The sequence below is a fragment of the Trematosphaeria pertusa genome, assembly GCF_010094035.1.
Source record: "Trematosphaeria pertusa strain CBS 122368 unplaced genomic scaffold BU26scaffold_9, whole genome shotgun sequence".
In the NCBI taxonomy this organism is placed as follows: Eukaryota; Fungi; Ascomycota; class Dothideomycetes; order Pleosporales; family Trematosphaeriaceae; genus Trematosphaeria; species Trematosphaeria pertusa.
The window spans coordinates 62368-87515 of record NW_022987220.1 but is presented as its reverse complement, the minus strand read 5'-3'; the positions used below and the strand labels follow the sequence as shown (position 1 = coordinate 87515).

At 53.3% G+C, this 25148-nt stretch overlaps 11 protein-coding genes across 11 annotated transcripts; 6 read left to right on the top strand and 5 right to left on the bottom strand.

Moving 5' to 3' along the window:
* The first annotated feature begins 1531 nt into the window (after positions 1–1531).
* BU26DRAFT_339781 (uncharacterized protein) lies at positions 1532–2980 on the top strand. Its single transcript, XM_033822292.1, has one exon. It carries the CDS (start codon positions 1838–1840, stop codon positions 2687–2689), a length of 852 nt encoding a protein of 283 aa, XP_033682022.1. The 5' UTR covers positions 1532–1837; the 3' UTR covers positions 2690–2980.
* BU26DRAFT_339515 (uncharacterized protein) lies at positions 2980–3876 on the bottom strand. Its single transcript, XM_033822290.1, has one exon. It carries the CDS (start codon positions 3730–3732, stop codon positions 3271–3273), a length of 462 nt encoding a protein of 153 aa, XP_033682021.1. The 5' UTR covers positions 3733–3876; the 3' UTR covers positions 2980–3270.
* On the top strand, positions 3877–4898 carry BU26DRAFT_339601 (uncharacterized protein). Its single transcript, XM_033822291.1, has one exon. The coding sequence runs from the start codon at positions 4021–4023 to the stop codon at positions 4708–4710; it is 690 nt and encodes a 229-aa protein (XP_033682020.1). The 5' UTR covers positions 3877–4020; the 3' UTR covers positions 4711–4898.
* A 187-nt stretch (positions 4899–5085) lies between these two features.
* Positions 5086–6771, bottom strand: BU26DRAFT_429922 (uncharacterized protein; the record flags this gene model as incomplete). Its single annotated transcript, XM_033823847.1, has 2 exons — positions 5086–6693; positions 6745–6771. The coding sequence occupies 2 exons, from the start codon at positions 6769–6771 to the stop codon at positions 5086–5088; spliced, it is 1635 nt and encodes a 544-aa protein (XP_033682019.1).
* A 1332-nt stretch (positions 6772–8103) lies between these two features.
* On the top strand, positions 8104–9144 carry BU26DRAFT_606059 (uncharacterized protein; the record flags this gene model as incomplete). The annotated part of the gene is made up of 1 exon (XM_033835634.1): positions 8104–9144. One exon carries the CDS (start codon positions 8104–8106, stop codon positions 9142–9144), a length of 1041 nt encoding a protein of 346 aa, XP_033682018.1.
* Positions 9145–9176: 32 nt separating this feature from the next.
* BU26DRAFT_520291 (ribosomal protein S7) lies at positions 9177–10725 on the bottom strand. Its single transcript, XM_033829258.1, has 4 exons — positions 10542–10725; positions 10277–10352; positions 9959–10125; positions 9177–9866 (listed from the first exon to the last, which is right to left on the bottom strand). Exons 1-4 carry the CDS (start codon positions 10621–10623, stop codon positions 9550–9552), a joined length of 642 nt encoding a protein of 213 aa, XP_033682017.1. The 5' UTR covers positions 10624–10725; the 3' UTR covers positions 9177–9549.
* A 203-nt stretch (positions 10726–10928) lies between these two features.
* BU26DRAFT_459048 (uncharacterized protein) lies at positions 10929–13488 on the bottom strand. The gene is made up of 2 exons (XM_033824995.1): positions 12867–13488; positions 10929–12814 (listed from the first exon to the last, which is right to left on the bottom strand). The coding sequence occupies exons 1-2, from the start codon at positions 13380–13382 to the stop codon at positions 11231–11233; spliced, it is 2100 nt and encodes a 699-aa protein (XP_033682016.1). The 5' UTR covers positions 13383–13488; the 3' UTR covers positions 10929–11230.
* An 864-nt stretch (positions 13489–14352) lies between these two features.
* On the bottom strand, positions 14353–15534 carry BU26DRAFT_596668 (uncharacterized protein; the record flags this gene model as incomplete). Its single annotated transcript, XM_033834977.1, has 1 exon — positions 14353–15534. Exon 1 carries the CDS (start codon positions 15340–15342, stop codon positions 14353–14355), a length of 990 nt encoding a protein of 329 aa, XP_033682015.1. The 5' UTR covers positions 15343–15534.
* A 622-nt stretch (positions 15535–16156) lies between these two features.
* BU26DRAFT_506314 (uncharacterized protein) lies at positions 16157–17452 on the top strand (the record flags this gene model as incomplete). The annotated part of the gene is made up of 2 exons (XM_033826904.1): positions 16157–16246; positions 16340–17452. The coding sequence occupies 2 exons, from the start codon at positions 16157–16159 to the stop codon at positions 17450–17452; spliced, it is 1203 nt and encodes a 400-aa protein (XP_033682014.1).
* A 392-nt stretch (positions 17453–17844) lies between these two features.
* BU26DRAFT_339485 (RTA1 like protein) lies at positions 17845–19283 on the top strand. The gene is made up of 3 exons (XM_033822289.1): positions 17845–18401; positions 18451–18957; positions 19011–19283. Exons 1-3 carry the CDS (start codon positions 18237–18239, stop codon positions 19161–19163), a joined length of 825 nt encoding a protein of 274 aa, XP_033682013.1. The 5' UTR covers positions 17845–18236; the 3' UTR covers positions 19164–19283.
* A 1573-nt stretch (positions 19284–20856) lies between these two features.
* On the top strand, positions 20857–21825 carry BU26DRAFT_397650 (uncharacterized protein; the record flags this gene model as incomplete). The annotated part of the gene is made up of 1 exon (XM_033822761.1): positions 20857–21825. A coding segment is annotated over one exon (969 nt), but the record flags the coding sequence as incomplete, so codon positions are not given.
* Between the last annotated feature and the right edge of the window lie 3323 nt (positions 21826–25148).

Sequence of the window (25148 nt, the reverse complement as noted above, 5' to 3'; positions counted from 1 at the left end):
TCGAAGGAATACATTTGGGCGTTCGCAGTACGAATCGAACTGGGATGTGCTCTGTTTCGTAACGGTTAGGCGATGGCGTGGGTTTCGGTATGTCCTGGGCAGCTTCTTCTCCCACAAGTCTCCCATTTCCCTTCAACCCATCTCTTTCTTCGATTCCAGGAGTGTATGATTACCGTCGGATAAGACCTAGAGCATATACTCAGCGGATGAGTGTTAATCGCTCAGAACCCCTGAAAAATCGCCTCTTCAGGAAGTATGCGAAAGCAAATGCTGATGAAGGGGTGATTCCGAATACTCCCGATCGGGCGGGTATCTCCGAAATCCGAGGGTTACCCGTCGCCACACCACTCTCAGCCAATGCGGTCTTTGCTTTTGCTATGGCTGCCCAATGAAACTGGTTGAGAGTGGAGACGGTTTCGCCTTGATTTCTACTCGGTGCTGGCTCGGTGATGCTGCTATGGCTTCAGGGTAGGCTTGCTATGGGATATAAAAGGCTTTGAGGCTCCACGAGAGGAAGGAGCATATCGCAGCTACACGTCAATTAGCATCTTGACTTCCTATCTACTATCCTTCTGGTCGCAGAACCAAATCAAACTCGTCAAAGCGGTTACCACTCTTACCGTCCCGGCGAACAGTACTTCCAATCAACGTCAACGCAGGCATCATCATGACGACGACCACAAAAGGCTCAATCGCACGCAAGAACTCCGAAGTCACAATACCCAGTCTTGCATCGACGAACCACTCCACGAGCAGTGTATCCGCCTCAATCAAGTCGGCCCTGAAGAAGCCATTCCAGGGATGGACGAAGGAAGCGCTCTGGGCGAGGGAGGGATTGGACGACGACTACAACTTCCCGCATGTGGGGAGGCGAGGAGACGACCTGGCTAGGGAGCTATACAATTTCCCGGCTGTGAAGAGGAGGGGTGTTGAGTAGATGGCTTCTCGTCGGACTTTTCAAGATACATAGCAACTGGGTGGAAAAGGAGGCATGGTTGTTGGAGGAGGCGAGAGGGAGGCGATCGGTCGGAGTATATTCGGAGATGCCCAACCGCCCTCAGGCACTGGCGGAAGAGGAAGCGCTGGAGGGCGAGAGTCGGAGTCGGAAAGATACCCCAAAGCGAGGCTCTCGGATCGGTTGATACATATTCCGGCGGGTATTTGTTGGAGTTGGACTGGTCGTCTTTCCGCCGTGGCTTGAACGTTGGCGGCGCCTCCCGTCATGGCGGGGAAACGTTAAATCAACACTTCTGCATCGAAACCTGAGCTCTCGTCGTCTCCTTACCCTCTTTTTACGCTCTTCCCTTCGTTTTGTCGTTGATTGTCTGCGCTGCCACTTGGAGCAATACCCAACTGTTTCTTGTCGTGCGAGGACACTTGGCGAGTATCGACAGCCGCCAAATCAGGGACGACACCCATCGCTGCCTGACATTTGACGTCTTGGCCAGCAACTCCAGTCAAAGATTCGGTGACAAAGCAACAAAGGCAATTTCATCCATCCTTCGCCAAGATCCCCTTTCCAAACGAGCGATCGCGCAGAAGCGTTCAGTGGCCAGTCTAACCACAAAACTCCTACCCTGCCGCTCCTGGAGCCACTAACGGTCCGAGCGCCTCACTCAAATTGCTATGCTTGGATACGCGAAATTCCATGCAACTTCCGGAATAAGTAAACGACGATGCCCTCATCGTATTTCCTTCTCCTCACCTCCTCTCGTCGCTCGTCGCTCGTCGCTTTCCAAGCCGTTGTTCGTCACTCTTTACGCGAACACTTCTATTCTTCTTGAGACTTTAATATCAGCACCACAGTCATTTCAATACCTTCATAACATCCACCACAATGTCCTCATTACTGTCTGCCATCCTCTTCACTACGATCGCTACCGCCGAAGTAACCACCTCGATGTGGATGCCGTCCCCTTATAGCAGCGAAGAGATGGGTTTCTACGGTTCTGTTGTCGGTGCCGATGGCGATAGGCTCACTCTTGCGCTTACGTACGACAACGAGACCAATACTGAATCCCTTGGATTCTACGACAATTCTCCCGAGACTGTCACTTTCGTTGGTTCGACCTCCTTCGAAGCCGTCGTTACCACGGCCGACATCTCTGACAACACCGAGCTTACTATCTCCCTCGGCTGTCAGGCTCGCAACCGTGCGAGGCCAACCTGTTACTACTCCTCGAACGGACCCGCCGTTTACTCCTCTTACTGCTCCGAGTACTTGAGCTACACAGACATTATCACTTCTACGGAATTGTACACGTATCCTTCCGACGAGAACAACCCCGAAACCGTCGTCACCCGTGTCGAGACGTATGACTACCGCGACATGATCCCAGACTTCTGCTTGTCTGGATCGACCATCCCCGAGAGCATGCTCGTCGAGACTATAACCATGAACCGCAACTACGTCGCTATCTATCAGATCGTCATTACCGCCGGAGAACAGAAGCTCAAGGCGACCGCGGGCGCTACTCTTACAAATACTGCTGCATCGGTGACGGCTATGGTGACGGGAACCGCTGCCTTTCAAGAGGGAGCACAGAGCGGATCTGCTACCTCATCACCTACGATCAGCACTGTAGCAGGCGTATCAGGCTACGTCGAAGAAATCAATGCCGCTTCCAGGGTCACATTGGCCCCTGTGCTCGCCGGCTTCGGTGCTGCTGTCGCCGCCTTCGTCCTATAGAGCACCTTCGACGTTTCTTCGCTTCTTATATCACGACTGTTTATAACATCCATGCATTAGCCTCGAATGGGGAGGTTTATCACTACTATATCCATTGAATATCATCTCATGAGCAACATGAGTGCATCGAGAAGCAAACCGATGGAGGTCAAAGGCGCTACGAATCTATACCTTTTGCCCCGGTATCACCTGTAGCCCCACCTCGGCACCCGTTAGGACCCATAAAAAGGCTTTGTTGGCGCCACGTCTTAGATTAAGCCAAGTCATTACAAACCTGCAACCCGATGCCGGACGTCGCGGTTCATAGCACTCACACAGGTCTCCCAATCAAATTCACCGTTTGCAAGTCAGCATTCACGACTAGGTCTTCCATCTCTATCTGGACATAGGCTATAGCCTGAACCTACACCTTCTCCTTCTGTGGCTGCTGCCCGATCTCGATAGAGGGTAATAATATGCGCCGAGGCGCGCGTGAGTCAAATCCTCCCTCCTACTTTCGTACTGTCAAGGCACAGTCTCCACTTAATTGAACATTTACGCTACCAAGTTAGGGTTACCCCCAATCTACGCACCGTCTTCCACTACCCCAAACACACCAGCCTCTCCCCTTTCTTCCCGAAGCATGCCACCCTGTCGTCGGACACCTTCTCGGAACACGCCTCCCCGTCGTCGGACACCTTCCCTTTCACACTGCCCATATACACATGCCCCTCGCAATCTGCCCTCTTACAGGTCGACCTAGCAATGTCGCCCCCCTTCTCCCGCACATAGCACCCCTCCTTACACTCTGTCTTCCAGCGAACATGCTGGCAGCGCAGCTGCCACGGGAAATCGTGACTCTTAATCTTAATGGTTTCCTTCTTCATGTCTTTGAGGTCGCTGTGCTTCAAGCAGTCGTATTTAGATTTGTCCTGGGGCGCAGGGGTGGCGTGAACTTGGGGGACGTAGCGGCGTGGTGGGCGCGAAGGGATGTGGACGACGAGAGTATAGACTGTGTTTCTGTCTTCCCATTCACCTAAGGGGTCAAAGAAGTTGCCGTTCATGATGGTGATGTTCTGGCTGCGATGGTTGTGTAGTCGATTTAATTTCTTGTCGATGGTGGTGGTAAGCGACGGTATTCTGAGTAGTGGCGAAAGTGTGGAAGGATGGCCTTTTAAAAGAATTTGGCAGCGAAGGGTATGCGATGTAAAGTGAACTGTGAAAGGCGCTGTGAAGCAATGAAGTGGACAAAGAAATTGTGAATTCGACGACCAAACTGGGTTAGCGCGTGCGAAAGTCAATGACAGACAAACGATTCACCGTCTAAGACACACCACGAACAACAAAGAGCAATGTGCAGGAGATCTAACCACACGCATCCCTCAAGCGTAATGAGTATATATCACGGTCGAAAATTTGCTTCCTGGACGATAAACTACTCCTGGGCCGCTACTAAGACATTACTGCGAGAACAATATCAACACCAACTCGAGATAATGAGCTCCATTCAAGACTACATCGCCATATACAGAGACCCCGGACCCTTCGGCCGAATTCTCGAGGGCATATTCCCCGACACGTCAAAGGCGCCCAGCCCCCCCAAAGACCAATCCTTCACCATCGGCGTCCGCCGCCCGGAGATGTACTACCCCAAGCCTCCAAAAAACCCGAGCATCAACGGCGTCGTTAAATCCAGCTACAATGACGCGTGGAAGTATGCGCCGACTGTCACGAAGGCAAACATGGGGAAGTTGAAGCTCGACACGACGATGGTCTACAAGGAAAAATTTCCGGATAATGTGAAGTGCTCACATTTGCGGCTAGGAGCAACGGAGTGTATGAGCGGTACTTGCTTCTTTTTGGGGGTTGAGGATGAGCATGAGGAGGTGAGGCGGCTGGAGGTAACGGGCACGAAACCGTACCATGGTGCGCAACCGAAGGTGAGGAAGTGGGATGTGGGGCAAATGGATTTGATTATGAGTAGGAGGGTGTTTATTAACGGGAAGGGGACGGCTTGGATTGCGTGTGTGGAGGATTGCTAGGCTGGCACAGCGAGCTTGACGATAACCGAGAGCGCGAACAAACAGCAATGGTAATGCAACACTTAAAGAGGTATCCAAGACGTCAAGGAAACCCGGACAGTAGTTCTTAAAAGGCACGCTCGCTGGTATATATCAAAGGGCCGAACAGTTATGCAACATGACTGAACCCAGACTTATTACCTCTTTCCAAACTCACAAGGTTGTGACTGCGGCCCGTGTGCTAAAGCAATGTGAATTGTGACTCATGAAGATAGAAGCCGAAACGAGATAGGATAAGAATTATAAAGTACGTTAGAAAAGAAACCTGATAATCATACCGTTGGTTGCCCAAATCTACTATTACCACCAGTTTCCGGACCGATGGACTTCCCGAGCTCAGATATCCCCACCATACTTCCTCCCTGACGCCTTGTACGTCCCATGGAACCCAAAAGACATGGGCCCCTGCATCTCCGCCCTTCCCATCTCTCTCAAGTCCCTTGCGTTTAGCACGAGCAAGTAACTCTTCTCCTTTACTCCATCAAGCACCACACTCAAAAGCACACCATCATCTTCCGCCTTTCCGTCTGGATCCGCCACGAAGATAGGCTCGCCCGGCGTGTGCGCCTCTGTTTCCCAGAAAATTGCCTTCTGCGTCACGTTGTCAAACTTGATGATGCCGTCCATGAACGAGGACTTAAGCCGGTCGGCGGTGCCGTATGCGAAGCGGTGCTTGTGGGTAAGGTAAGCGGGGTTGATGGTGGGAAGTTCCATAGAGATCATTTTGTCGGCCTTGAAGATGAGTTCGGTGGGGAGCGGCTTGGATGAGGAGACGACCGCGTTGACGCTGGGCAGACGAAAGTGGGCGTGGCTCGGGAGGCAGGACTCTCGTTTCTTGCCCGCATAGGCTTTCGAGGCGTCGCTCAGGCTCATGACGTTGTCGTAGTAGAAGCGGTGTATAACATCAAGATTGTCGTACATAGCGAGCTCGCAGATGATGTCCGTTTTCTTGGGGTCGCTGGGGGATGGCTCTTCCCATGCATTGACGGAGTGGAAGCAGAAGAAGGGCTCGCTTTCGTAGGTTGCTACGAGCCCCTTGCCGTGGGTGCGGTCGACGACGTACCATTTCGCTTTCGAGGAAGGGTCGAAAGGCGCGATGGCGTCGACAATGTTCTTGTTATAGAGTATTGAGAGGCCACCCCAAGTGATGTGGCTGTTCCAAATGCAGAGGACGACATAATTCTGAGTGAGGAAAAGGGAGTGGAGATACGCTGGCTTTCCATAGAAGGTCGCAAGAATGTCGGTTTTACCGGTGGAGGCGGATGTGCGGAAGATACGATAAGTCGACTTGCGCCCGAACTCCAAGTTGAAGTTGAAGAGATCTCCGGCATCGGGATCGGTCTTGGCGTGCGCCGCAGACATATTGCCTTTCAGTTCGGGATTCAGTGCAGTCTGGGTGACGAGGCCCTTCGGCTCCAGGGTCTCTGGGTCGAGTTGTTTCATGAGGAAATTGTCTGTCTTAACGTGCAGCGTCTCGATCCCGCTGGTGTGGCCATTGACCATGGCTGGCTTCTCAGCGTTCTTAACATGGTCACCACCCGGCATGTTGATGGAAAGTGTGACGCCGACGTTCTTCGCGTTTCGCTGTGCCTTGAACATACTCATGACTTTGTGGAAGAAGGTCTCGCATGGGTCGCGCTTGGCGGCGAAGGTGATGCTGTCGAGCTTGCCGGTCTTTCGAACTGTCTCGAGATACTCGTCTACAATGCGTCTTGATCGATAGGTGACATGTGCCGGCGCGTTCTCCTCTGGAAAGTCAATCTCGAAGCGATGGACACAGCTGAAGCCATCGAACCAATGGTTCGCAGCCCAGACGTTACCATCGCCCGTCTTCGCCTTATAACCAAGTGGCCCTGTTCTGTATAGCACGCCAGCGGCATAGTACGGTATGTTGCCTTTGACGGTGAGCGGAACAGGCTCATGCTCCTCGTAGTCGGTGTCGAACTGTGACTATTAGGATCTCGAGGACACGGAAGTAGAAGTGGCATAGCTTACGCCTGCGTCGTTGGGCCAAGAAGTCATCTTTCCTGATGATTGCTACACTGGAGAGGAGCAACGGAAGTGAAGGTCGCGAGAGTTGCCCTGTCGACGCCCTGTTGGTAGGACTGACAAGGGATGGTATGGCGAAGGTTTGGAGGTGAGCTCAAAGAAGATGCCGAGGTTTCCTCGTTAGGACGTAGACAGTAAAGGGAGCGAGGGATGTTCACTTTTTGGAGTAGCTCGTAGCTGCGTAGCTGCGTATCTGTTAATTCGGCTTCAAGAGGGAGGAACGACGCATCGACAGCCCTCATATACCTCTTGCTAACGGACGTAACACCAGCAGGGGCCTCTAAGTAGGCATAATTAATCCGCGAAAAGAAGAGCATCATCCTCTTACTGAGGGGTGTACTGCGCAGACCTCAAGTAACGCTTACCACGACGGGAAATAAGCCCTCTCCACGTGCGCTCGCTCCCCCTTGCCGCCCTGCCTGTCTGCCCGCCAGCATGTTGGAACGTGGCACTCCGAGCCCTGCCAGTGAGGGGTCGCAGCGCGAAGGGGCTACCGAGCGAATGGCGTCAGCCAAAGTCCCACTAGGGTAGCTGGAGTGAGTGTTGCTGCCCGTCGTTTACGGCCGTTGAGCATGGGTATTCCTACGGCCGAGAGCTGGCCATGCGCTCCTTTGGCGGCGAGCGGTTCCTCCGCGATAGAACGAAGTATGGAAAAAATTGAACAGTTCCGAGCATGCTTTCAGAGCGCCCTGCTGCAACGTCAGATTGTTCGGTGCTTCAAAATCCGAGAAACTTGGATAGCCTGGTGTCGCCCCGTAAACGAGAGGCTTGCACCGATGCAGCGAAAATAGGCGAGGCAGTACGGTGAGTGCTCTAGGCGTTTGGAATGATGGAGATGAAGGATCCGCTCTCGCCTATGGGGATCAATGCTGCAGTAAGTGATCGTAGAGATGGAGCAGACTGTAGCACGATAGGTGGGCGAGGCTGTTCGTAAAGGCTGGGGAAGCGGGGTCTAACCTCGATTCAGGTAATGTTAGGCGAGACAAAGAGGACACGGGGATCGGCGCGCTTCGTCAGGAGCTCGCACAGGGAACGAGATAGAGCAATGCTGTTCAACGTCGGATATGCTGGTTGATAGACGTCCGGGAGCGTTGAGGAAATTGGGGGACTCTCAGAGTCGACAAGACTAAGCTAGGCTGGATTAGGACTAGACCTCCCGGCGTTCAGCCCTACCCTCAATGATTTGCATCACAGCACCACGAAATTGAGTGGACGTGCAAACACCACTGACCCGCCAGTCCCCCCTCGTCTTCCACCCCTTTTCATACAACGCAATCGCAAGCCCACGACTCTCCGCCAGCCGCCATGGGCGCCCTGCTCTCGACAGCCCGCTCCCTTCTCAACCTCCTCCTCCCATTTACGAACCCCAACACCCCCGTTATTCAAGACCTAATCCATACCGCCGTCCTCTGCGGCACCCTCTATTACGCGCCTCAAATAGCCGAATACTATAACGTCTGCCGCAATCCTCCCGTCTACATCGACGATACCCAGCAGACCGGCTCCGAGCAAGACAATGCCGCGCTAGGAAACCCCCCAGACGACATCCCAATCGACGAGAATCTCGTCCTACAGCCGGACACGGACGATGGCGAGGAGGTAGAACCGCCGCCGCTGGCACCCACTCCGCCGCCGGGTCAGGCTCGTGCTCCTCCTGCAGAACCCGCAGTTTGGGGAGGTGTCAACGGCGATGACCAGCCGCAATTTGCTGAAGCAGGTCCGGCGAACGCAGACCGTCCCCGCCCAACACCAGCAAACCGCGTAGTCGGCGCCAAGAAAGCGAAATCCCTCGCCCGCAAAGACCAGCGCCGCGCATACCACGAGTTCCACCGGCAAGAAGCCGAGCTACGGCGGCTCCGTGAAGCTGAAGGCCGTGAAGAACGGGAAGCCGCGCTACAAGCTGAGAAAGCACGAAGAGCGGAGGTCGAGCGCGAGATCGCTGAAAGGGAGAAGTCGGAAAGGGAGCGCAAGAAGGAAGAAGAGCGGAGAGAACAAGAAGAAGAGCGGGAGAGAAGAGACCGAGTGGTGCAGAGGGTGAGGAGAGAAGTTGGGGGTAAAGGTGCCGTAGATCTGGTGGACCTTGCATGGGAGGAGGGCAAGGACAAAGTGTGGATTGAGAAGTTGATAAGGGCGTCAGGCATGCTCTCACAAGTGGAGAAGGCGGGTTCGCATACTATGATCACGGGCGATGGATGGTTGGTAAGGATTGACGCGGTCCTCATGCAGAAGGCGTATGCGGACGCGGTGGCTTTCGGAGATTCAAACGAAGGGAAGGTCAGCTTCTCCGAGCTTGGCGGCATCTTGGAGAAGGCCGTGCGAGCTAGGGTGAAGGCACTGGCGCATTGAGCGCAACATCGCATGCATTGGGATGGCGTTATTGCTGCATTTTGTATTAGTCTACGACAGCCCACGAAATAGATACCCTAGAAGGCTCGGAACGGCTAAGCCTGGACCAGTCATGAAAGACATATTGAAACAAGTCTTAAATTCATTAATCTCCCGGCGGAGCGGAGATCCCGACAAGCGTCACGTCAGAGACTCCGTATCAAATGCACAATCTTTGTATCGAGATGTTCATTTTGCCATGCAACCATGAAGGAGATGCTTATTCACCTGGAAGACCGGATACATGCTAAAGCCTTCCGTAGTCGGGCAAATTCGCCTAGACCAGCCATATGAAGAACTCCATCCGGCTCGATGTCACCAATCCGCCCTTCCCATGCACCACGAAGTCCACATCCACGCACGCCTTTATCGGTTGCTCTTCGCCACACGCTCCAACTCATCCTTCTTCTTGATGGCGTACGAGTTGCTGCTTCCCTTAGCTGCGTTGATGAGCTCTTCGGCCAGGCACTCGGCAATGCTCTTGATGTTGCGGAACGAGGCCTCGCGGGCACCAATGGTGAGGAGGGCAATCGCTTGGTTGACACGTCGGAGGGGGGAGACATCGACAGCTTGACGACGGACGGTACCTGCGGAACCGATGCGAGTGCTGTCTTCGCGGGGACCGCAGTTGACAATAGCGTCCACCGCGACTTGGATTGGGTTCTGATCAGTCATAATGTGGACTAATAGCTTGTTAGCATGTGCCCAAACAGTGCTCCTGTCCTCACTCGTGGATATCATCATCTATGTGCAAGTCGGGACGCGGAGGACGTACTGATCTCGAAAGCGTGGGCGACGATTCGGACGGCCATGAGCTTCTTGCCGTTGTTACGACCGTTCATCATGAGAGAGTTGGTGAGGCGCTCGATGATGGGGCACTGAGCCTTCCTGAACCGCTTCTGCGCATATCGACCGGCGGAGTGTGAAATGTAGACGGGGGTTCTACGGGGTTAAGGGTCAGTACAGCACCAGAACATGTAGGTAAGTCCGTATCTTGATCCGTTGCTCCAATGTCGTGAAACACCCCCTGGAGGGTATTTCAAACGGCAATTCCGCAGCACAAAGTTTGAAGAAACCGTCATGTCAAACGTACCGGATCTGGATGTAGTCCGTCAACGAAATGTCTCGGATCTCGACATCCTCGTATGACCACTTGTTGAAGAGCTTGACTGCACACGAAGCAACATTAGCCTCTGTCCAGAATGTGCGGGGAAGAGAGTAATAAAACCCAAGTATGTCTCAATGACTGTTCAACGTAGAATGGGTGCCTCCACAACCCACTCCAAAGAGCTCCGAAGAGCTACCCCCCGCCGCTTGAACGCTGAGACAACCCTGGACTTTATATCGCAACGACATACCGCTGCCAATCTCCTCCGTGATGTCCTTAGGGAGCACCGGCCATGCCTGGGGACTCTCGATCTCGACCTCGCCTTCAGACATATTTGCGACGTCGGAACTGCAGAGAGGCGACGCTTAGCCGGCGTTCGACCGTGAAGCTATCACCGGGTGGCTTACAAGACGATATCCGCAATGAGGTTTTCGGGGGTGGGAGGTCGAATTGGCGGTCGAAGTGTGGAAGTTCGTGGAGTTGAGGTAGTCCAAGATCGAATTTGTCGTGGGCCTCGCTTAATCTGTTAGCTTGGCACCATGCACGGACCAACGAAATCGAAGTCCGACACCGCGCCTTGTGATCTACTTCAATCCGTGGATATTCTAGCACTGATAATCTTCATCATATATCCAATGAATAAAAAAACTCTTATTACACTAGCCTACACCGACGAATTCCATGACCGTCACCCTGTGGTATCCAGCCAAACCAGGACAAAGCCGAATAGACAACCTTGATAATTCAATGCAGAACCATGACCGTCGGTCAGAAAGAAGAAAGAAGCCAGAGAAATACTCCCCCTAACTCCTGGTAATGCCGCTACACAGCCTTGAAGCCCGAACCGGAAGGTGGCCCTATACAATCCTACACATCGAGAGAAGAGTTTTCGCGCGATCACATCAGAAGATACGACGGAGCCTCTCACTCCTTCAATTGTCATCGCCGTACCCTCGAGACTGGCGCGCTGATGTCTCTTCGCTCCTTGACTCCCTCCATCATCCCCTTCCTCGGCGTCCCATGGCCCGCGGCCATACTCCGAGCTCTTCCTCGTCGCTGACGAATAGCCTCCAGCGCGGCTTCTCTGTCAATCGGAAGCTTATTCAGGGACAGCTCGCCCAGGACAGGTGTCCGGGCATCTGATGGAGCGTGTGCGACGGTCGAAGGTGTAAGAGGCTGGTTTCCGGGCTTGGTAGCTGGCGTTACAGGAGAGAAGTGCAGCGGAATAGTCGTTGTAGTCGTAATCGTGCGCATGAGGTATTGTCCTGGCGTGGTTGGACCAGAGGAGCCATGAAGCGGGGTCTGAGGCTCAGAGTTCTCTTCATCGCTGTCGAGTACCACGTCTTCGTGGATGGAAATGCCAGCTGACTTGACTTCGGCCTGATTACCGCTGACCACCTCGGCGCGGGATTGAAGACGAGATGCAGTTCGAAATGGCGGCGGGGATGCGGTCTCTCTTGGAATGATCGTGCTGCTGGCATCTGGAGTCCACGGCGACGATTCCGTTGTGAGCTCGGTGATGGCAGAGAGCCCGAGATGAGAGGGCTTTGCGGGAGTAGCAGCGTGTGCAGGAACCTGAGCCTTGACGGGAGATGCCACGGAGCGGAAGGTACCTGTGGTAGGGGAGAAGGCTATCTCTGGCTCCGGAGAATTGCTAAGCGGACGCTTCACGAGAACGGTAGTGTCAAGAGTCTGTTCGCTCGTTTCGGGATTCTGCCCTGCCTGAGGCTCCTCTGCAGGTGGAGTAAACGGGTGTTCTTCGTCAACAGACTCCTGTTTGATGACTACTCCCTCCATCGGATCGTCGCCATGATTGCTCGAAGGGGGCGTTGGAACCGAAGCCTTGATACGGTCCATTTCTGCCGTGTAGCTATTGTCGTGTACGTATTCCAACCCCTTCATGTCGGCAATGCGGCAGGAGCAGCATCGGAACTGGCACTCCATCTTCATGAACTCAACCTGCTCTTGAACGCGCTGGCGCAGGCGCTTCTCTGCTGTGAGCTCTTGCTGTACAAACTTGAGTTCTACAATAGCCTTTCTAGGCGCGACGTTCTCCTTGTCGCCTTCATCTCGCTCCGGAGTGCGCTGTTTGCGCGGCGAGCGGACAGGCGATCCGAATTCGTCGTGCTCTTCAATTGTGGCAGCGGGTAGGGCAATTCCTCCTTCAGCGGCAATACGTAGCACCTCCTCTTCTTTGAGACTCGTCTTGAGCGCGTCCCGCTCACCTTCGACCAGTCGAAGCTTGTCCTTCAGCGTCTGAACCTCGCCACCTAGCTCAGCACGAACAGCCTCTAAGTCAACCTGCAAACCATACACTTGGTACTTATACTTCTCTGCCTCGGCCATGTGATATTTAAGATCCGACTCGGTGCGTTGGATGGTTCGCTGGAGACCTTGGATCTTGCCCTGGAACGTTGGGAGCATGCGCTGTGCGTGTTCCCTCTTCTCCTTCTCTTCTTGATGCGCCTTTTTGTATTCCTGGCATTTTGTCTTCAAGGCATCATTGAGCTTATCAATCTTGTACTGGAACGATGTCAGCGTATTTAGAGTCCAAAAGTGATGAAATGCAACTCACGGCCTTGTTTGCTGCTGCTATCCGACGCTCTTCTACACCAGCCATGGCGTTCTCCCATTTTGCAATGGCCTCGCGCTGCTCTTGGCGTGCCGCATCCCACGATTCTTTGGAGACGGCGTCCTTCATAGCTGCCTTGAGCCTCTGCAGCTCTTCATCCAACTCCTCAATGCGCACCTCGCGGCGGCCTATGGCAAGCGCGTGTTCCTTCTCCATCTGCCTGACTTCATTGGCATGTTTTGTTTTCTGCCTCTGCAGAGCCTGCACGTATTTGGCCTGAGCTTCCTTGAAGTCCTTAACCTCAAGGTTCTCAAACATGGCCGCGAGGCCCTGGACCGAGATATCCGAGTCATTCCGTCGGTGTTTGCGTAGCGGCGACGTGCGCAAGTCCGGCAGGGATGGCGATTGCGCTGCTGGAGGGCCATATGGCGGCTTCGTCCCGGCTGCGCGTTCCGGGCTGACGGCGAAGATGGGCATACCGGGCGACATGGGGAATTTGGAGGGCGATGGGGGATCCATCCCGCTCGGGCTTTCCTTGAGTTTCGCCAACTTGACGGTGTTGATCGTGTAGAGTGCTGCCAAAGAGGTACTTTCGTGTGCGCGGGTGGGATGGATTGAGGTGAGGGCACGGCGTGTGGTACAAGCTCAGAACTCGTAAACAAAGCTAATCGCTGCATCCCTGCTCTAGCAACGCGCACGGACCACCCACGATCCATCAGCCCGAAATCCATCACTGCGACATGGCTTGTTCCTCCTTGCTACCTGCAGTTCCGGTGGCCAACCCGCATATGGCACTCCGTCCTTCATGGTGGATGCAAACCGGCCGGAGGACCACAGAACCGAAGATTTCTTTCGAGATCAACGCGCTTTTCATGGGAGCGATCCGATCCTGCCTCTGAGCGTTGGCGCATACAACGGCGCTGAGTACGACTATGCCGGCATCGAGAGCGCGTCAAAGAGCAGAGAAGGAGTGGCTGCGTATTAAGTAGGCTAGAGGCCTTCAGCTTGCTTTGCGAGGGCGGCACTTCAACGGGATTCCGAGACGTGAGGGTATCTGCTACTCCGAACTGAAGTATGGCAACATCTAAATTAGCCTAAAGAGCATGAAGAGCAACTGCAGACTCTAGATATTCCGCTTAGCTTGCAAAGGCGGCACTCGGGTTGGAATACTAGGCGCAGAGGCCTTCAGCTACTCCACGAACCAACATCAAGATTACCTGAAAGAGCTAAGAAAAAGTAACAGCGTGTTAGACAGGCTGGCGGGCTTCGGGGTGCTTTAAGGTGGCCGTCCTCAGGTAGAAATACAAGACATGAAAGCTTTTAGCTACTTCAAGCCATGTACGCTAACCAAAAAAAATCTAAAGGGGGAGAAAAGCACATGCGCGTAGGAGGCTGGCGGCATTCAGCTTACTTTGTAGATATCACACTTAGAAGACATTACTGCGCGGGAAGACATGAAGGTTAATGTAAGTCTAGGCATTTGCCGCATTTACTCCCCAGTCCCCTTCGCATACAGCTTGCCATAGTCAATCCTCTTCTTCTCCAAAGGTTTCGTCTGGCCCCAGAGATGCTGAACTGGTGGCGCAGTCTGCCTCTCCTCATCCCGAACCGGCTCAGCAGCATGCCCTGAAAGCGTAGGGTTGACATAGCACTTCCCAATGCCGTGCCTAAACCAAGTCCCACTCTTTCGGAAAAGATATTCTTCCTTCACATCATTCCAATTCCTTTTCAAAAACATCTCATTTTCGATGAGATCTCGATACTCCTCCTTCGATTGGGCAACGATTCTTCGATTTGCGGCGCGATCCGCTTTCCGGTTTCCCTCGCACCCTGCCTTATGGCCCTTAATCCATGCAATCACCACATTGATGCCATTCCCCTTCAATGTAGCAGAGTGACTGTAAATATCTTCAAGTGCCCATTTGCCGTCTAATGGCACGGGGCCAAGGGCCAAGGCAGTCTTCTCGCCAGCAAGCATTCTCACCATATCCTGGCAGTCGGTGAAGATAATAACGTTTCTGATGTCGTTATTCGGTTCGTTTGCGCGTTGAAGAGCGATTTCGAGTGCCATCAGGACTGCTTCCAGCTCTGCATCAAGAATAGTTCCGGTGTTGCGCTCGATATCTGTAGTTTCTTCTTCCCAGTACTCGTTTCCTTGCCAGTCCCGCTCTTTCCACGCCACTGCGGCAGCTAAGAGACCGTCTTTTTCGATATCGTGGTGAAAGGAGCCGTCAGAATAGAATATCTTCGTTTCACCGTTGCCGGTCACATATCCATGCGGAACGAATTGGAAGATGTCGTCAGTGCCGTCGGTATACGGGAGCGCGGTAGCAGCGAATCCGCGATTGTGCGTGATGGAGTCATATATACGGTTGATTCGAAGGCGGCGTTCCTTGTGGAGATAGCGCAATTCATTGTTCGTAGCGGCAGAGAGGCGTTTATCGTAGCGTACTTCTGGCGGCGGTTTCTGACGAGCCATTGCAATATACTGTCACGATTTGTAAAGAAGATGTAGGAGAAGAGAAGGGAGCGGGTTCGCAGCGGAGGCATTGGCGCTGGGGAGGTTTTGCAAACAGAGTGAAAAGAGCGGAGACAAATTTTTTCGCAAGCTCGCAGTGAATGTAGCATACATAAAGGCTGATTTATATAAACGATGTCTTGGGAAGACTAGAAATGGAAAGAGATAATTCCACCTCCGGATTCCTTATACCCTTATTTATATGCGACTGGACCTGGCCTTTCTGCGTGACCTGGCTTAATGATAGACGCGGATGATGTTCCTAAACACAACTAGTGACTCTGAGTTCTCATACGCGTGATGCAGCCCGCAATGCCTACGGTAGCGTGACCTGGAAAGGCACTACATGCTGGCAGCGTCCTGGATACCTATTCCTTTCAATTGGAGCAAAAGCAGCTGAGGGCCTCCAGTCCACCTTATAGACAGTCCTGTCTTCCTTGACTCGTTATCTCCGTTCAATAGGCCATGGTCATGAACACCTACACCGCCACGGTCTGTCAAGGTCCTTTAAGACCGGCAGCGCCTCTCCTGCCAATCTATTGCGGTTAGCGCAAAGGCCGCTGAAGGCCTTCAGCCTATCTTATCCACAATCGAGAGGCCCAAGGATCTATTGAGGATCTTCTCATCCTCAACGACGATGAAAAGAGTAGCATTGCAGTCGCCCGTGGACGGCTAGCGCACGGACCACTACGCTAAGCCGTAGACGGGCCGAAGTCTTCGCTTTCCTCCTTCTGCTACATCGAAATCACAACCAACAACATGACGCCGCACAGTAATGGAACATAACACGGGTGCAAGGAAAACACGCAAGGCGCACAGGAAATCCCGCAATGGATGCCTCCCATGCAAGGCGCGGCATGTGAAGGTAGGGCCACTGCCGCAAGTCCTTTTGTCCCGTTGTCGCCTCTTCCCGGTTACTCTTGAGAAGTAGAATGTAAGATGCTGACCACAGGCATAGTGTGATGAGCAGAAACCGGCCTGTGTCAACTGCGATAAATATCACTCAAAGTGCGAATATCCCACGCAGAAAAGGCGGGCGTTGGCGAATGGCGCGCCATCGCCAGTCGGTCTCTCAACCCCTTCGTCAACGGGGAGCGTGGGCGCAAATCGACCCGTTCCAGAAACTCTTCCGAGCAGAGATCAGGACGTGTTATTGAACGTTCCTCAGCTACGTCTTCTACATCATTTCACCACCGTTACCGCAAAGACTCTGGCAGCCCACTCCAACGCCGAAGAAGTCTTCTCGTCTTACCTCGTCAAAGTCGCGTTCGACCATCCCTTCCTTCTTCACGCCATTCTTGCTGTTGCGGCTCTACACCTGGGCCGGTTAGAGCGAAAATCTCGGGCCGACTTCCTTCTTCAAGCTGAAAAACACCATGATGCTGCACTGGCACGATTCCGGTCCGACGTCGAAGACATTCATGAATCCAACTTTGAAGCTGTCCTTGCTTTCGCTACTGCACTCTTTCCATACTCTTGTGCGATCTCCATCGATAACAGCAAAGATCTCGACCACGCGTTCGACATCATCCTTTCGAACCTACTTCTCACCCGGCGTGTTCGGCCAATGGTGAGCAGTATGTACGGCGCAATGAACGAATCCGAGCTTGGTCGCATCGTTCCAAACGACATACAAGGGATTGATTTTGACGCGATACCCAGTGAGACTGAGCTGGTGCAATTGCGAAAATTCTCCGAAGCCGTCCACCATATCTACCCTTCGGACATCGTCGAAGCCTATGGAGAGGCAATTCGCATTCTGGAGATTGTCTTTTCGGTAACCAGCAGATTGCCGAACCCGCCGTCAGATGCTCTACTCAAAATGTGGATCCATTTCGTTACACCCCGCTTCATGGAGCTGCTGTCTGAGAAACAGCCTGGCGCTCTAATCATTTTCGCTCACTATGGAGTCCTCCTCGGACGAAGTCAGAGGTATTGGTTCTTAGAAGGGGTCGCCGAGCAGATACTGCAAATCGCTGATGCCTTTGTCCCAACGGAGTGGGCGACATGGCTGGACTGGCCCAAGGAGCAAATCGCCGGTGGGCAGACGTATTCCCCTGAAGAAACCTGACAAAGTGCTGGCGATCGAACTATAACTGATCTGGGATTGCTTGCGAAACCCTGCGGCTCTGGTAGAGCATACTCACCGGTAAGTTCCTTCGGACCAATGCAGCCGAGGGAGACTGACGCGTAGGACACTCATCTCTCTAGGTCTAGCAGTCCTCATGAAACCATTCGAAGAAGTGAACGAGTGCAACTGCGCCTTCCGGACCCTGGGGCTTGCCTGTGATGCATCGTCTAGCTGGTGCAGCTTTTATCTGCGAGGAAATCCATCAGTAGGTCTGCGGTCAGACTTCCCTTATTTACTTCGGCAAAGGCCGTCGTATTCCCGTATTCGCTTGTCGTATGCGCTACCAATCGGATTCTCGGTTACTCCATACGCGGGAACGGCAAGAGAAACAGCGCCACTCTGGCGCTTCACCATCTACACATTCGTCCTTGAATTTACCGTAGTTCTAAGAGCCTTTCTCACTCGTATCCTAAATACGGAGATGTACGCGTCGCGCACCGCCCCCTTCCCTAGCAACAAAATGACCGACCCGGGAGCCATCATATAAAACTTCGAAGTCCCCTACCGCAGCCAGAGATCTGACTTCAGCATCACACAGCATCGAACTGCGCATGGTTACGCTCGGTTACTGTTTACTCCTGCATTACCTACATTGGACACGTCTGTCGGCCGGCACTCGAGAGCAACGAGCACCTTGCCTTCAAGGCTTGACTTAGTTCCGTTGGTCCCAGCGTGTACCATATAAACCCCCCCCCTTCTGTGCGGTCACGGACATTCCGGCACTATGGCGAATTCTGAACCAGTCGAGTGGAAGCTCTGGAGCTACACGCCCTCTCTTGCTGGCGGCATCATCGCAGCTATCATTTTCTTTATTCTCACCGGCTTTCACGCCTTCCGCCTCGTTCAAAACCGAACATGGTTCTGTATTCCGTTCGTCATCGGAGGTCTGGTTAGTACCAACGTCCCACCCCCAATTACACGAGCTTATGAGTCCGCAGTTTGAGGCTGTCGGCTATGCTGGGCGGGCAGCTGCCCACAATGATACAGAAGCCAAAATTCCCTACATTATCCAATCGGTCCTCATCCTCCTGGCGCCAATTCTCTTTGCAGCATCCATTTATATGATCCTTAGTCGCCTTATCCTACGCACCGACTCCACATCCCTCTCCATCGTCCGCCCACGCTGGGTCACAAAGATCTTTGTCTGTGGAGACATCTTATGCTTCTTTGTACAGTCGGGGGGAGCTGGAATGCTAGTGCAAGCGGATGATCAAGACGCCGTGAAAAGAGGCGAAAATGTCATTCTAGGCGGTCTGATCCTACAAATCCTCGTCTTTGGGTTCTTCGTTGTGGTTACGGGTGTTTGGCACAGGAGGTTGGGTGACAGGCCTACCGTTGCGGCGAATGAGGTGCCCTGGAAGAAGTACATTTGGCTGCTGTATGCGGCAAGTGCTTGCATTACGATTCGAAACACGTGCCGTGTTGTAGAGTATGCGCTAGGACGGGTAAGCCCTTTGTTCTACTTCGTCCTGGAAAAGCAACTGACAAGAGCAAATAGGATGGATACCTCCTCACACACGAGTGGACCCTCTATTTCTACGACTTCCTGCCTATGATAATCACCCTTACCGTTTGCGTCGCTTGGTACGATCCAAATATTAGCCCACGCAAGCATGCCGACTTTGAGATCGGGATGACACACTCAAGGTAGCTTTGACGGCGCGAGGGCTTGGCTGAAGAGCTTCAGCTTGCTCTGAGCCGAGCCCGAAGGGCGTGCATAGCTGGGGTGAAAATCGGGGTGGACTGCGTATATGGTGCGTGGAAGCCCCACAACGAGCTTTGCGAAGGTGTCCGTCCGGGTGGGGAACTGGGAGGGTAGACGTTCAATACCGTCTATGAGGCGTGTCCTAGACAAGCAAGATGGAATACAGTGTGTAGATCGCAGTAATGGATGTATAGGAGTGGCGTGTGGCTTAGGAGATGGCCCAGGTGGTTCCATAGAGTTTTTGTATTTTATATGTCCACCATTTTCGTCGCGTACAATTCCCCATCGTCCGCTACCTTCCCTGTTACTTAGTGCCCCACTTATCACCTATTTACGGTTAGCGTGGTGGAGTGTCCGGGTCTTTAATAGCTCGACAAGTTTCCCCTCGGACCAGTCTTTGAAAGAACAGCGCCTGAAACATTCCAGCAATGTATGCGGCCTGCAATGGACGCCCTACAGCGGCAATGTAAGCAAGAAGATCTGAACTGGCCAACGTCTTCAGCACCAGTAACCGATGCTATTGCTATGTGGTAGGACATGGCACTAAACCGCTGAACCTTTTGATGATACCCCTTCTGCCTGCGGAGTTTAGAATATCGCGTCTGTTTTTCTAGTACTGTATATGTAGTATGCTCGCATCTTCTTTATAACGAGGTCGAGCGAATTCATGACTGCGCGCGCGTAGGACATGGCAGATCTATAAAGTCGTACAGAGACTGGCACGAGAAGGCGGATGTTACTTAGATTATCGAGGTGATCGCGGGCCGGCATGCCGTATCCGAGCATTATGCGGAACCTTTAAGGGGCACATCCGGTGATGGCAGCAAACTCGTCTGTCGGCACAACGCCTCAGGGGTTTTGATTCACTCGCTACAACGGCGCAGAACATGGAGCCACACTTACCGACCCGGCGGCGTGCGTCTTTGCGGAATATAGAGCAGCCATGTTCTCGCACATAGCAATGCATCGCCATTCTGAACCACGTGTGGTAGGGTAGCAGCCGTTGTCTTTCTAGTAGCGACCATGCGCCAGTTCAAGATGTCACTTTGAGCCTCGGAAGGCTTCCTGTGAGCTTTAGCACACAGCACGCGTACAACTACCAGACCAGCAACTCTACGAGAGCAAGTGGAACATTTATTCATCAAGTAGTCCGGTGTGCAATGTGTTGTCGTGCGTCGTTTCGTGTTCGAGTGTCTTTCGCTTCGCTTCGCAGGTGCAACCAACGCGTGACCCACGGCACATGTGGAACATGGAAGTTGAAGAACCACGAGCATTTCATCACACTGTTATTGCAAATGCAGGTGCCGCCGTTGCCAAGCATGGCTTTGTGCAAAATGAAGTCGTTTAACTGGGTTGAAGTGAAGCCTCGCGGTTACTTATCGAAAAAAGTTTGCAGCCTTCATTCACCGCGATTACTTGGAAAATGGCGTCGCAAACCCCCCGCATGAGCAATGACCTTCACTCGGGGCGCGAGGCCTCTCATGACCGCAACGTACTTAAACCTAAGGGGTTTCCTCTCACTCCGTTGATGCCCTATCAGAACTTCTTTCGTCGACTCAACCCCAACCCCACGAAACGAACATACCTTATCGCGGGCATTATTATGGGCTTCTCCGCCATCTTTGCGGGTGCGATCACCCTAATCGCGCTCCTCACTCGGAAGACGCACGGCGTTCTCATCCCTCCGCCCAAGCCCCACGACATGTCCTGGGAGGTCGCACACGCTCGTACTTCTCTGGTCGACACATCGCGCAAGGATCCGTACAGCCCGAGCGAGGACCGGAAGCTAGGTGTCTCGATCTTCGTCCCTGTCTTCAAGCCTTATTGCACGAAGCAATGCGACAATGTCTACATGCCGGACCAGACAGCCCGCACAAGCAATCTCCAGTTCTTCGGCGATGAGAACGCGAACGTCTTCGAGAAACTGTACTTCAAGTCATGCTGCGCTTCATATGGCGAGACGGATCTGGGGGCCCATAGGCTCGTGGTGTTGGAGCCCGGCGTGGCTACGAGCCGGGAGGTGTACAACCAGCTGGCCCGCCAGATGAGCGCGAACGGGTTTGTGGTCGTGACCATAGATCACCCACACGATGCTTCTATCGTGGAATTCCTTGACGCGAATGACAAGAGCGTAATCGCCAACAACGGCACCGTGGACCTATGTTCATTCAGCCCGGCAACATCTTGGAACGATACAGTGACTAAGGCAGTCGACGCCAGAACAGACGACATCAATTTCATGCTTACCCAGCTGAGCAACATTTCCCTCTTCGAGCGTCTCTTTCCGGACTTGAAGCTCCACGCCGGCTCGCCTTTGAACTCGGATTCGTTCGTTATCATGGGTCACGGCCTTGGGGGTACCGTCGCAACAATGTTCTCCGCTCAAGACAAACGGACCGTCTTTTCAATCAACCTCTCCGGCACCACTCCAGTGTTGCAGACAGATGTCAAGAACCACGTCATCTTCTTCGGCCGTGACGAATATACTCGAGATGATGATGCCAACTGGAAGCAGTCCTGGAAGCACTTCACTGGCTCAGTCGTGGAGTGGGACATGCACAAAGGCGGTCAGATGGACTATACTGATTTGCCATTGATGGTGAGTCTGGTGGGGCCGGGAACCCAAGCCAAAGGTACCGGTGCTGATGTTTGGATGTTTCATTGCACGAGTTGTTTCCTCGAGGGGTATCTGCGGACCGAGCTCCTGGAGGAGAGGGCGGAGGTTACCAAGTGCTTGATAGTCTGCCAACAGAGGATCAAGCCATACGGCGGTTAGACTGCACTAGCATGAGGTGAAGCGGTGGCATTTTCATGGCGTCCGGAGTATCCATCGGCTTGGACTAGCTTGAACTCATGTTGCTCCTGGGCATCCTGAGAACGATTGCTGGGTGGCGTATGGCATTGGATGCTAGCGATGGCGTTTGGTCCGTTTCCCCCAAGAGCATATACTTTCGGTAGATGATCCGGCGTTGAACCGCGAGATATCCATGTCGAAGTCTTTCCCAAAGCATCAGTCGGCGTGACTGCGTTGAGCGACGTGAGGGAAGGAATAAGCTTAACCATCGGAGATTGCATACGCCTTTTTGGCTCGTTTACCTTCAAGAACCTAAGTCGGCCCAGAAAGCGGTAAACTCCCGTGCAAAGCATGACACCTAGGTTACTACGATCTTCGGCAGCTAAAATCGGTAGTCCCTGAAGCGGTTGCGAATTGGTGCCATGCAGCAGTTGAGCAACGGGACGGCCTTGATCCAAACCAACTAGCAGAGTGAAGAGGGAATGGACAGGAAACTTGTCTTGGATAAGGCCAAAATTTGGATCAAGCGTACGTCAAGGATTCGCAGAAGTCGTCTGGTGTCCCTCAGGAATTGTGCCTAGTCGTGGGCATATGCCGTTCCCCTGAAAGACGCCACGTTGGAGAGTCAAACGTTGACGAAGTGGGTCGACGTGTATAGAGGGGCCGGCGCAGCGTTGGAACTAGTCGTGGCCGGGAACACACGCAGGGCAATCGCTAATGAGAGGACGTCATGTCATATGAACAGATGTCCCCGCCTGGACCCAACGAGCGCGGCTACAGCCTTTGTGCGCTGTAATATGAACACTGGGTTTTCCAGCTTCTGGAGCGAGGCGCGAAGGATAATCCATCATTCTCATGCGAGAAAACGGGGTCAGGCTAGACGGTTTTGGAGGCGTCTCGCCGCTTCTTGGGCACTGCAATGAATCCACACAGGAAGTATGAAAAGCCTGATGAGGAAGTTAGGTTTGTTGAGATGGAATGATGGCTGGCGGATGTGATCTCGAGATGTGAAGGAGAGTGAGGAGCCGAAAGCTGTGACGGGAGACTGAACGCGCTAACGAGCAGCGCTAAGCCCGATTTGTTGACAAGCGTCTTCTCTCCACATGTAATCCCCCTGGACCCATACGCCTAAACCACATTTCGATAACAAAAACTTCCTACAGTCTGGGTGCCTGGTGAGCTCGCATATGTAAGCACTCCCAATCCTGAGGAGTTCTCGAGAATTCATGATGAAGCCTCGCCAACGCCCTCCGTCAATCACGCCCAATTTGAGGCCTTACACAGGAACTTACACTGAACTTCTTCCACAGTCCGCTTATGGATTCCTGCACGTAGGATGGATAATAGAGAAAAAAATAGCATTGCCTATTGCCAAGTTGCTCCTGCACTGCCATGGGAAGTTCACAGTCCAAACCCGCTCTCAGAGTGGCTCGCTGGCTTTCCTCCAAGGCCCCACATATCCCTCTATCGGCGCGGTAGAATGGAGTAGTCTTACTTGCGTTCTAACGAAATGACTCGAAAGCGTGAACGGCGATCTGTTGGGCTTGATTGAGCTCACTGAGCTAAATGTCTACGGCATCTTCCCTCTCAGGTGCAAATTTGGCGGCTACGGTCCTAAGGGCTCTCATATACTCCATGAGGTTGCGCATCGGCAAACCCCCTGTTTAGGGTTTTACGTTCTGCGAACATTCTGCGAACCGTACTGGGCGCTAGCGATGACCTTACCCCAGACTATCTTGGCTGTGGGCAAGCTGTTGAAGTGCTTCGCTGACTCGCTGTATTGGAAAGGGCGGTGATGTCGATCGCACCTGGGCAGTAGCCACATCCGCGTGAGGAAAGCACGATCTTGCATTTCTTGAAACAAATGCCCGATCCCTGCAGCATGCCACCCCGCTGCCACACCGTTTGCGCAATTGCCAGCAGGAGAGCTTGCCATGCCAGATCGCAGATCTCCTCCACCGATTGATTCGACAACGTGGTCCGCTCTGACATCCGACTTGTGACGAAATCCGCTTCCCGAGAGTCTAACTTGCGAGCAGTCTAAGGTGATACCCTTCGGCATGGGGCTTTTGCCAACAACACCACTCCACAGCGCGGCTTCATTGTCTCCGCTCTGAAAGCGAAAGAGGTCGCGCGCCTGCAGAGGGATTCCGACGTCTCCTTGGAAACCATGGTGTGTTCATCGTGCGTCGCTGAGGGCTGAAGAAAACAAACTTCGATACCAGACGAACCAAGGGTTCGCGACAATTTCTACGGCAACACCCCCTTTAAGGCAGAGGCAGGACAATGTTCTTGGGTTCCAAGAAGACGTTGTCGTGACGATGCGCTCAGACCCATGGTTCCTGTGGCCGGATCGCTCTGCGTGGAGTCATGTCCCAGCCATCGATTTTCGTTCAGCCACGGTCCTATTGCGCAACGGTCGTGTTCATTTCGCTACCCACGTGGTTGCTACAACGACACCCGAAGCCTGTACGTCGAAGTACCGTTCTGCTGGTTACTGTTCTGACGACGTGCGTTCATCCAGACTGTTTAGCGGCCGTTAGTGGATCCCAGCGTTAGGGAACTATCCGGGTATTATTCCACTGGAAAATGCGTGTAACTCCTGGCCGAGCGACGTGCTCCATGGAGTGCTGAGACACCATTTATCTACCGGCAGCAAGGCGCGCATATCTCCCTTGTACGTTTACCCCAGAGTGTTGATGTTGTGCAACCACTTGAGCAGGTAACGGCGTCATCATGCGAGGCACTTATCCGAAAGAATTCTCCGCATCACAGTATCGTGATTGCAGAGCTGTTCATTTAGTCCTTGTGGTTGCTGCCGTCTTCACTACGCGTGAGCGGCCGGCTCGAAAGCGAATGGCATTCGTCGCTGCCAAAGGACTCCATTGGGCGTAGCCTCATTGAAGTAAAAGCGACATGGAGACCTCACGGGGAATGCCGGCCTGGGGGGAGACGGTCGCCCCAGCGTAGGCCCCAATTGTCGCCCGGCCCTGCGGTCGATGGCGTGACATGTCTGGATGCCTGAATGCCTGATAGCCGCGCTCAAACGGCAGTGCTGCAAGAGGCATCGCTATGAAAGCGAGAGGTGAGCAACGTTGCACCGCAGTCCTGCAGGTATGACAGAGCTTGGCTGTCCC

What these genes read in the sequence shown, in the direction of transcription:
- BU26DRAFT_339781 (XM_033822292.1), top strand. Translation starts at nt 1,838, where the DNA reads ATGTCCTCATTACTGTCTGCCATCCTCTTCACTACGATCGCTACCGCC.
- BU26DRAFT_339515 (XM_033822290.1), bottom strand. Translation starts at nt 3,732, where the DNA reads ATGAACGGCAACTTCTTTGACCCCTTAGGTGAATGGGAAGACAGAAAC.
- BU26DRAFT_339601 (XM_033822291.1), top strand. Translation starts at nt 4,021, where the DNA reads ATGTGCAGGAGATCTAACCACACGCATCCCTCAAGCGTAATGAGTATA.
- BU26DRAFT_520291 (XM_033829258.1), bottom strand. Translation starts at nt 10,623, where the DNA reads ATGTCTGAAGGCGAGGTCGAGATCGAGAGTCCCCAGGCATGGCCGGTG. An exon ending in CACGGAGGAGATTGGCAGCG is followed by an intron (nt 10,353 to 10,541) that starts GTATGTCGTTGC and finishes CTTCGTGTGCAG; the next exon opens with TCAAGCTCTTCAACAAGTGG. An exon ending in CGCCCACGCTTTCGAGATCA is followed by an intron (nt 9,867 to 9,958) that starts GTACGTCCTCCG and finishes ACAAGCTATTAG; the next exon opens with TCCACATTATGACTGATCAG.
- BU26DRAFT_459048 (XM_033824995.1), bottom strand. Translation starts at nt 13,382, where the DNA reads ATGGATCCCCCATCGCCCTCCAAATTCCCCATGTCGCCCGGTATGCCC. An exon ending in TAGCAGCAGCAAACAAGGCC is followed by an intron (nt 12,815 to 12,866) that starts GTGAGTTGCATT and finishes ACATCGTTCCAG; the next exon opens with TACAAGATTGATAAGCTCAA.
- BU26DRAFT_339485 (XM_033822289.1), top strand. Translation starts at nt 18,237, where the DNA reads ATGGCGAATTCTGAACCAGTCGAGTGGAAGCTCTGGAGCTACACGCCC. An exon ending in CGTTCGTCATCGGAGGTCTG is followed by an intron (nt 18,402 to 18,450) that starts GTTAGTACCAAC and finishes ATGAGTCCGCAG; the next exon opens with TTTGAGGCTGTCGGCTATGC. An exon ending in TAGAGTATGCGCTAGGACGG is followed by an intron (nt 18,958 to 19,010) that starts GTAAGCCCTTTG and finishes AAGAGCAAATAG; the next exon opens with GATGGATACCTCCTCACACA.